Source organism: Neodiprion fabricii, chromosome 2, assembly GCF_021155785.1.
Source record: "Neodiprion fabricii isolate iyNeoFabr1 chromosome 2, iyNeoFabr1.1, whole genome shotgun sequence".
NCBI classification, from domain to species: domain Eukaryota; kingdom Metazoa; phylum Arthropoda; class Insecta; order Hymenoptera; family Diprionidae; genus Neodiprion; species Neodiprion fabricii.
Genome location: NC_060240.1, coordinates 41,829,391 through 41,838,595, shown reverse-complemented (window position 1 = coordinate 41,838,595; position 9,205 = coordinate 41,829,391). Strand labels below are relative to the sequence as shown.

General features: G+C 42.7%; 3 protein-coding genes and 1 long non-coding RNA gene across 5 annotated transcripts; 1 reads left to right on the top strand and 3 right to left on the bottom strand.

Moving 5' to 3' along the window:
• Positions 1 to 686: 686 nt before the first annotated feature.
• On the bottom strand, positions 687 to 1,459 carry LOC124176432. Its single transcript, XR_006869376.1, has 3 exons — positions 1,314 to 1,459; positions 947 to 1,172; positions 687 to 781 (listed from the first exon to the last, which is right to left on the bottom strand). It is a non-coding gene; the product is annotated as an uncharacterized LOC124176432 (long non-coding RNA).
• Positions 1,460 to 2,551: 1,092 nt separating this feature from the next.
• On the top strand, positions 2,552 to 6,014 carry LOC124176429 (biogenesis of lysosome-related organelles complex 1 subunit 4). 2 transcript variants are annotated; one of them, XM_046557716.1, is made up of 4 exons: positions 2,552 to 2,722; positions 4,356 to 4,427; positions 4,764 to 4,985; positions 5,616 to 6,014. In XM_046557716.1, exons 1-4 carry the CDS (start codon positions 2,663 to 2,665, stop codon positions 5,706 to 5,708), a joined length of 447 nt encoding a protein of 148 aa, XP_046413672.1. In that variant the 5' UTR covers positions 2,552 to 2,662; the 3' UTR covers positions 5,709 to 6,014. The 2 variants fall into 2 exon arrangements, with proteins under 2 accessions (XP_046413672.1, XP_046413674.1); XM_046557718.1 differs by lacking the exon at positions 4,356 to 4,427.
• Positions 6,015 to 6,389: 375 nt separating this feature from the next.
• Positions 6,390 to 6,968, bottom strand: LOC124175662 (phosphopantothenoylcysteine decarboxylase subunit VHS3-like). Its single transcript, XM_046556063.1, has 2 exons — positions 6,850 to 6,968; positions 6,390 to 6,624 (listed from the first exon to the last, which is right to left on the bottom strand). Exons 1-2 carry the CDS (start codon positions 6,966 to 6,968, stop codon positions 6,390 to 6,392), a joined length of 354 nt encoding a protein of 117 aa, XP_046412019.1.
• Positions 6,969 to 7,572: 604 nt separating this feature from the next.
• LOC124175661 (adhesion G protein-coupled receptor B3-like) lies at positions 7,573 to 8,900 on the bottom strand. The gene is made up of 4 exons (XM_046556062.1): positions 8,707 to 8,900; positions 8,549 to 8,621; positions 7,998 to 8,289; positions 7,573 to 7,835 (listed from the first exon to the last, which is right to left on the bottom strand). Exons 1-4 carry the CDS (start codon positions 8,898 to 8,900, stop codon positions 7,594 to 7,596), a joined length of 801 nt encoding a protein of 266 aa, XP_046412018.1. The 3' UTR covers positions 7,573 to 7,593.
• Between the last annotated feature and the right edge of the window lie 305 nt (positions 8,901 to 9,205).

Below are 9,205 nucleotides of genomic sequence, written 5' to 3'. Positions count from 1 at the left end.
TTCCTCTTGAAGAAAATTACATTTTTCAGTTCTCGTTATGTGAAAACTTTTCCAGTTGGACTGGTTAAAAAATATCACGTTCTTGTCGGTGAAATTGCCAAATCGCACCTTGTCATGCCGTACTTTGGAGGGTGGTTTCGTCCCCTTGAAGTGTTTAATGGAAGATGATAAAAAATACTTGTTGATTAATTTTTAATCTACCATAAGATATTAAAAAAGAAATCAAAACGGAAAGATCGATCTGGGATACCTTTCTCGCTAGTCAGCGTGGCGTTGTGGCAATCAAAGATCCGGGCGTCCGATGCATAGACTGATGGGTGCAATGACGCCCAATTCTCGAGTAGGCGCGGAGCGAAAAATAAAATGTTTCGGTTGCGATACATTTCTTGTGTGTATGCAGCGCGTCAAGAAACGGGAGCTCGTGGAATAAGGAAATGATGTTAGGTTTATGTAATTGTAAGGTATTCAGGAGTCTTATTGCCAATCGGGAACTACCGGTTGGGATTTTTGCGGCAAAAGTACACGTTATAAGGAGAATCCCTCATCGATACTGCCATAGGCACGTAGTTATAGACGAAGGGTATCGGGACGAAATGATTTCGCGGGGTAGAAAAATTAGCTAAACGTCATTTTTCCAACATCCTGATACGATGAAACTATCTTACAGCAGCCACTAACTATGCACGGTTGATTTCTTCTGTCTATAATCAAGAATCCTGTGGCAGTTATAGATTTGAATAGTCTTCATGGCAGTAATAGGAGGAAGTTGAACAGTGACTTTCTGGTAAAATCAAGAATAAATGTAGTATCCTTTGAACAGATGAAATCAATTCAAATTTCATAAGTAAATTATATATATTTCAACCTTTGGCATACTTTATTTATATGCGAATTGTAAGTATTTCATTATTTATGACAGTATCCTTTTAGCTTCGGAAAAGTTTACCTCGCCCTATTTTGCCCCGACATCCTCTAAACAGACGCAGGTGTATGTACACTATGTACAGTCACTTAGGATATCGAATGGAAACGTATCGTACACGTAAGTGCTGTGCTGTGAATTGAATCAATCCAATTTCATTTTCCGTTGAAAAAAGAGCGGTACGTCACGGTTCATAGAAACCCTAATCTCCGTCCTGGAACAATTATTACGGGGTCCTTACATCGGAAATCTGTGCATGGGAAATTTGACCGACTAAAGTAAATCAATTTTTCGTTCGAACTTCCATCTTTTAATGACATTTCGGATGAAAAATGCTTCTCTTTCAAGTTGCATTGAAAACCTACAACTGCCATTTCGTATTACTACATACATTTGATCGCAGTCCTCTCCTCAGCGTTCGGTATCCAGTCGATGCTTGCACCCATAACAACGGTTGCCTTGTTTAGCGTATTATTCGGGAAAAATCGAATTAAGCTTTTCATGCCGAGCACGCGAGCGCACGTACACACGCGTCCACTTCCACGTGCCTGGATCGATTAGAATGTTTATTACGAAAGTCGAGCCACACGGCTGCCGACGCTGCCGTTACGTTTTAACGTGCCTTCGCATAAGAAATCATGCAGAGGCTCGAATACCATCATTTTATTATTTCCAGCCACTTTCAATTTTACGCTACTTTCTGGCCTGCCCGCGTGCAAGCGAATCTGCATGCTTTAAAATTTCAGCATCTCTATTCGGTGTTGTCTGCAATGCAAGCCTAACCAATGAATAAGTTTCTGAGGCTGGGCCTTTTGATCTGAGAAAATAAATTGGTTATTGTCAAAATATTCTTTATACCTGGTAGTATCCAATTAGTCATTCACTGTTTACAGTTTGTCCAATGTTGCTGTCAAACGCGAAACTTAACAGTATGTATACGCCCTGCTTAAATCTACCTATGTATTAACAGTAAACCTATGAACCTGTCGCGGGATTCACTGTTTCTGAGTTAGAGCCGTTTAAAATCGGCAGATTTGCTTATGTTAAACTCCACAAGAGACACACGTCCTTCTAATGGAATTTTTAATCGATTCGGTTGAAATTCTACCCGATTTTCCAACATTTGTACGCGTTGGCGAACGAATTCAAGGCCGCTCAGGCCTTTTTAGGAAATCTTCGTCATAACCGGATGTATCCACGAAGAAAAATAAATCAAAGTTTACGTAATTCGTTAATTACGAGCTTGCCATAGGTAAACCCGATGAATAGCAAACTTCTTTTTCGTGTAAGTAGCTTCATTAGAAGCCGCATAACGCGAGCATATTAATGTATTTGATCAGTCGTCGTGTAATCGTCTTAAAATTTATAATCAAACGCTGCAGTTTCATATTACATTCATTATAAGTCAGTGGATTTCCTCATAAAGTTTACTTTCTGCCAGCTCACTGTGTACCCATGTTCATTGTTCACCTGTAGGTACAAGCGCATTGTTTTTAGCCAGATGAGCGTTCGCTCGTAATAGTATTAATCTTTCGCGCTAGGGCACTGGAAAAGCTCAGCGCTATTGCGCCGTCCGGGGAACCTGGGAAACGGGAGCGGAGCGCATGCTCTGTGACTTGACCAGCTTACGCCTATCGGGCTACGAACGCAGTATGCGCGGTGCTGTGGTTGAACCGGCGTATGAGGCGGCTCGGCAACCTGGGTCACGGGGCTTTCACGTAGAATCGGAGATTTCTCATCATGATCGACGAACTAGCCACTGACCACGCTGCTTACGCCAAAATCGACCTCACTAGTCAGGTAAATTGTCGCGCACGCATGCATACGCTATTGATCGTAGTCGGTACTCAGCGGATTCGGTGTGCGTGCGTGTGCGTGTATGTGTGTCGCGTGAACGTATGTTTCACAACAATGTCGGTCGCTAACTGTACTAGACCTTACGATAATTCCAATTGCTTCGGCTCGTAAGCGCGGCAAGGAATTATACTTAAAGTGTTAATTTCAATCGAATCGTCATGCGTTGTCGGTCGCTAGCGAAAACAATTGCGAGAACCTGCATGCCCGAGGGCACGGGCTTGGCCGAGTCACATGGAAGTAACAGGCAAGGGCACCGAACTCCGTGCCGGAGAACATGGATCGAATTTCGAGTCTCTTTAGTAGTACGATATTCTTCTACTCGCGGTGCTGGTGCCCGACGGTATGTTTCGCCGACCGTTGGTGTGCACAGATGCGTTCTTTGACAGTGAATACATTATCACGCCGTGAAAGTAGGACATTGCGCGTTCAATATATCTTTTTGAATATCACAGGAATAATAATTTTTAATACCAATGTTGCATAAGTTTTTGCCTCAATAAGTTACTCTTTGAAACAAAATTTCACCAAAACATTTCGCAACCATAAAATAAAGGAAGATAAACACTAACCGTACAAGCCTTGAACAAACTAGGATTTTAACTCCCAACTCCTTGTATTTGCCTTTTTCCCATTTGTAACCGGTCTTACGTCCCGGTATAAAAGACATTTTCAGTACCGACTCTTGCAAACCACGTGCTAGAGATCGCTTTCGAAGTTTGATCCCAACGTAAAACGTGAACAAACGTTCTACCACGTCGTAGTCGTGACCCGGCATCGGAAATCACTTGCAACACTTCGAGTGGCAGAATACGCGGTGACACTAAACTCGACGTAAGTTCCGGTGTTCACCCAGCATGGAGATTGATCTCCTTGCCTTTTATTTCCCGGCCGTGCCGATTGGTAATTAGCGCAGCAGTCTACACGAGGCTATTATCTCTCGGATGGAATACATGTATGTACAACTTTTCCATTCATACATGATTATAAATGTGTGCACATCGTGCACGCAACGCATATGGAAAGTCGATACCTGCTCATGTGCTCTTTCACCTATCTTGCCGACCGCTACATTCGGACTATGCGTGTGTGTATCACTGGTGTGTATGCGTTCCTTGGAGTAATGTAGTATCTGGAAGGAACCTTCCTTATCGCCACCCATAAGTAGAAACTGTCTAACAATGAGAAGCAAATACGGTAAGATGATATTTTGCCTCTTTCATAGACGTTCTAATTGATGGTAATTCATCAATCACGTGACCAGAGAGATACGGGATATGTGAGGATGACGGAAGAGGAGACATCATTCTCATGTTCTCCTCTCCGTCTTCCCACTTATTGGCCGGAAGGCTCCGTCCAGGCACCGCATACGCGAGAAGATGCGTTCTCATTGTTGAGGCCCACATCCGTACTGATAGAAACCCGTTATTATGGCGACAAGTTGCGGAGAGAATGTTATTATTGCGTTGTATCGACGAATGCGAAAGCACTGCGTGATATGATTGCTCCTCGCAGGAACGCAACGGTTCGACATAGATAGGTTGGATGAATAATAGCTGATTTCTGAATTTTGTTGCAGGTCAGAGTGCTTCACAACACCATAGAAGATATGATGATGCGGCTTGAAGAGTTCGAATCAATATTTGGCATGGTGATTTGAAACTACCGTTTCAAGAGAATCGCTAAATGTGTTTAATAGTATTTTCAACCCCGCAGAGTCATTGCTTCAATTTAGTTTTTCTCAACCACCCAGTGTCACTATTTTATTAGTCTATTATCGAAGTCCAAGTACCACTAACGTGAAAGGGCTGTGTGAGGATAGCACAATTTTATATGCAATAGTAAAGTTTTCAATTTACGCGGTCGGCAAAAATTGACTGCAACATCCTCCTTAATGCAAACAGATCTTGACAAGTCCACGGAACAATTTTATTCCTTGACCCTTTGACGCCCTTTGTTAAAGCTCCACACCTTCCTTGCTCTGCAGGTACTGTCGGAGGGTGCAGAATGTCTCAGCGGACAAATTCCACGCGTGCAAGTAGTACGGCAAGAATTGACAAGCTTGTGTAGACGCATTGACGCCCTGGAGCACGTCGTCGGACGGGCGAATGTAAGCCTTGTATCCTTGGAAGCTGCTGTAGATGCTGCTGAGGCGGATCTAGGTGTTCCCGATTCACTGTTCAGCAAATTGAATCCGCTGTCCTTTTTTGTAAGTTTTCCGTATGCCAATTTTTCAAACTGTAATCAGTATCTGTTAGAAGGTATCTCGTTGCTTATCCCAGCGAAGTCCAATCACTCGCGATATAACATTCCATCGCTCGCTGTAGCTAATTTTTTTGTTCCCACAATCAAACCCTTTGTCGCATCAACAAAAATGAAGCCGGAGCATCAAGATATTTTCACCCCACCTGCAATGAAATATTTCGTTGCCTGAAATAGAATTTTTTTGCGGTGTATGGGTGGACGGGTAAAAATTCAACTAGCAAAATTACTGTTTTAGTTTTCCATCAAATTGTCCAACCATTTTTACGGCAAGATAATAATACTTCTATGAGAAACCTTACTCAATAGTGGGCATCAAGCAGAATACAATCCAAGAAATATTACGTTTTATTGAGAATGAGGTGAAAATTAGAATTTGTAAGACCTTGTATTACGTTGAATATTTTGACGAGCGCGATTTTCGCCGATAGGAGCAGGACTTTGGTGTGAAAAATTCACCTCCCGCGAGTATCTGGATTTCGCTGGAATTACCTTAATACTATGTAGGAACTGTAACGAATATAATTATCTACTTCATTTCAACCGTACAAGATAGTCACAATCGATTGTTTTGCAGAAAAAGGTCCAAGAACCGGTAACCTCTACGAGAATGCAAATATTTAACCCGCCAGTGCTGTACAAAACGGAAGAGTTCTTTAATTCGGAATAAATCTTGCTCTACATAATAAATATAGAAATGTTACCTGACCATATGTTTACCCACGATGGGCTGATACACATGGCATTACCGGTTTCATCAAATCAACAAAATGATGTACAATTGAATGTATGGAAACTGTTATTGTCGGCTTTTTTCATCGAAAGTGACATTACTTCGAGGCTTGGAGCAATCGATAAGAAGCGGGTCAAGTCAAGACTGAACGTGCATTGAGAACCGTGTTCAGAAGCTGAATTGTATTTGTACAATATAGGAATTCAAGCAGCGATGTAATCAGATTATATTTTCATACTCGGAGCGAAGCAAAAACATTTCACCCCCTGCCTCTTCCCCCTCCAATCGGCTCGTAAAACTGCAGCATAAAAATAACAATATTTCGTGAGATATGTCGACACCAGGTGTTACAAAATGGAACACGAATCAGAAACCAGATATAAATGTAAAATATATTATACAAGACTCACGGAAAGGAGGTAAGAGCAATAATTGTGACTAATTGGGCATGCAAGCCCTAAAAATTAATGAAAATCCCTGTCAGATTTTCCCGTGTTTGAAATTGTTCTATTAAAACATATCTATTCGCGTTTCCAAATCACCAGGAGTCCGAGAATCGTGCTGGCGGGGAAATTGTTATACACATGGTATAAATTGTAGATACACACGTTGACCCAATCATCCGGTGTATACCATTTTCACGTCTATTTTACGGACGTCGCTATCATCGATGTCACCTCTGTCGTCGTTGTTGCTGCTGCCATCGCCGTCGTCACCGTCGTCTCCGTCCTCGTCATCGTCGCGGTAAACGTCATTCTCGTAGTCATCGTTTGTTTCTTTGGAATCGTCTATAATTTTCGATTCAATGGACTTGTGGTTGTCGTATTCCCCGTTCTCTCCCAAAATGGAAATTCTGTAAGGGAGTCGCGTATGGCTTCTCACGGTGTACCGCTGTTCTCATCCAAATTGTTATAATTGTTTCTTCCATCTCCTCGTCTGTGACCTTTGATTGTGGTAAAATAAAAAAAAAAAAAAAGTATCAGACCCATGTTAGCCGTCAACTTATCGAAGGTCGGATAAGAATTTCAGGATTATTCCATGCCCACGCGGTAAAACTCAATTATTCTTAGAGGTTTACCCATCATGTATATTTCGCTTCCCCAGGACTTCCCCGACATGTTCAAAGAGGTCGTCCATAGCTCGAACTCTGCCTGTCACAGAATCATCTCCCTCATCTCGATCGTCGTCTTTAAGCATGCAAGCATGTGCAGATCTGATGTTCTTTAGGTCAACTGCGATCCCAATTCCATTTTCGCTCTCCCCCTCTTCTTCTTAACCTTTTCGTCCATCTGCAATTCTAATACTCTCGGCCCTATCACTTCGACCGGAGCTTCAACAAACGTGGCTATAACTGATCATGAGTCAGTAGCATCCTTCGCTAGTACAGTTTGCGCATTCTCATCTGTCTGAAGAGTAGCGGCAGAAGATAAAGCTGCTAATAGAAGGATGTCCCGATTATTCCGCGATACATTTACATCTGGCGAAGTTGTGTAGACGACTGTGACACTCAACCCATGTGATACGATTATAAGGAGTACGGAAGGCTCGCACTTGGTTTGGTTAGTAAGCCGATTGATTATCGGATAAAAAAGTGCTTGAAACGTCATTCAAGTCAATGAAATGTTACAAAATGCCACAGAGACATGCAATGAAATTCGCAACTTTGTGGTAACAGCTGAACACGTGCGATAATTTTCATCGCAATGCCTATGCTGTGAAAAGTGAATGAAGTATTCGATTCCATGCGGTTCATCGATTCGCAAATGTAATCGGCAATAAATGTACAAATATCCGAGTATAATTCTCCGAGCTCTAATTTGACTTAGGCTTTGATTCCAAGCCAAGTCAACAAACTCTTGCTATTGCAGTCCCTGAGATGACACGTCCTTATTTGGGCCTTCTTAAGACCGGCCATACACTCCTTTCCGATACAGTGACGCCATCGAACTTGGCGCCCGCAGCCACAACTCGTACTGCATTCGCTCCATTCGGTCCATTCGTCCCAGTCGCTCATGTCATTCTCCGTCTCTTCCTTGTCTACATGGGTATCCTCCTCGTATTCCGCTGCAACGAATATCCAGTCATAGCCGATAATGTAATTTAAGATCAATCGCAACTTAAGCTCCCTGCCGTCTGACTAATTTATAGTCTGAAAGGACGTGCCAAGTAATGCGGGTCGGTGCTCAAAATACTACAGGTGATGGTGAAAATATGTATTGTACATACGATCATTTCTCCGTGCGAAACGGTCGTTGTTCAAAGGTGGTGAATCTTTATTGCCTTTTTTCACCCGCGTTCTGTGATAAAGTGCAGTTTCAGTCGTTGTGCATCTCTCGCAAGCCGTCTGCCGCTCGTGCGAGACGGAGCCTGTGTTTATAAAGTTCCTCTCAGCAAGGTTACGGCGTAAGTGGAGCGGTGTCCTTCGTTTCTTGCGTACGTGGTGTTGTGGAATAATGCGGAAAAGAGACCGTGTACCTCTTTGATGATGCTGCCATGTAGAAATCTGCCTCCCATTCACCTATTCAATTTCAAGGCCACACATTGTACATTGAAAGCTTGTAAAAAGTCATGTCTAGCAATTTCTGTATTCTTGTCATTTTTATGTTTCTCGTCCAACGAAATATCCGTATTTAGAAACAGCGAACCGGTGTACGCTTTTTTCGCGTTCGGGCCCTGATAGATGCAGATCTCTTGGGTAGCAGATAAGTAAAAGCTAGTTCTCGAGTTTTTGAAGAACTGGTAGGTATGTGTCGATGACACGCAAGGTTTTGGCCTACACCGTGGGTATCCGTCAACATAGCTTGAGCAATCTTTTCTCCAGTTTGACTTGTTCCAGTCTGACGGTTATAACTGTTGGTATGAATGACAAGTTTTGAGTAGCTTAAGAGATGTGCGGATGCATTTCTTGGAATGATGCTTTAGAGCTAGTACAAACCTTTCTCTCGTACCGCCCCTCTCGGTTGAAATCCCACGTGGAAGCTTTGTCGAAGATATAACTTGACTTTCTGAACCTTCGACGATGATCTTGCCGTCCCTGACTGGTGGCCTGCGCGGGAATTCATTGTCAAAATTTTCCAGAATGACGCAGCCGAAGCAGTATGTAAGAACTATTGCGGATAGTACTCGCATATCATGGTTTTCTCTTCTGTGATACGCAATCTTTGCCGATGGTGAATGTATACAAAACGAACGGTTGCAGGCTGCAGGCTGATTAGATAGAATCTACCGCTGTAGGACCATCGATGGTAATGACGGTAGAATAACGACGTGAAGTTAGTACTTATCAACGATTGTTCACGAATCGATTCCTATCGGAGTTGTCAATTTCACTACATCCTAGATACGCTTAGCTTCGGATTCACAACCGCAGCTATGACAGAATACGACAGCGTATGATGAATTACCACAGATTTTGTTACAGATTTTACGAGAGC

Excerpts from the sequence above, each read along its gene's own strand:
- LOC124175661 (XM_046556062.1), bottom strand. The coding sequence starts at position 8,900 with ATGCGAGTACTATCCGCAATAGTTCTTACATACTGCTTCGGCTGCGTC. Across the intron at positions 8,290-8,548 it reads TGTTGACGGATACCCACGGT|GTGAATGGGAGGCAGATTTC; the intron begins GTAGGCCAAAAC and ends GAAATTGAATAG. Across the intron at positions 7,836-7,997 it reads TTTCGCACGGAGAAATGATC|CGGAATACGAGGAGGATACC; the intron begins GTATGTACAATA and ends TATTCGTTGCAG.
- LOC124176429 (XM_046557716.1), top strand. The coding sequence starts at position 2,663 with ATGATCGACGAACTAGCCACTGACCACGCTGCTTACGCCAAAATCGAC. Across the intron at positions 2,723-4,355 it reads AAATCGACCTCACTAGTCAG|GTCAGAGTGCTTCACAACAC; the intron begins GTAAATTGTCGC and ends ATTTTGTTGCAG. Across the intron at positions 4,428-4,763 it reads TCGAATCAATATTTGGCATG|GTACTGTCGGAGGGTGCAGA; the intron begins GTGATTTGAAAC and ends CTTGCTCTGCAG.
- LOC124175662 (XM_046556063.1), bottom strand. The coding sequence starts at position 6,968 with ATGCTTAAAGACGACGATCGAGATGAGGGAGATGATTCTGTGACAGGC. Across the intron at positions 6,625-6,849 it reads AAGCGAAATATACATGATGG|AATTTCCATTTTGGGAGAGA; the intron begins GTAAACCTCTAA and ends ACTCCCTTACAG.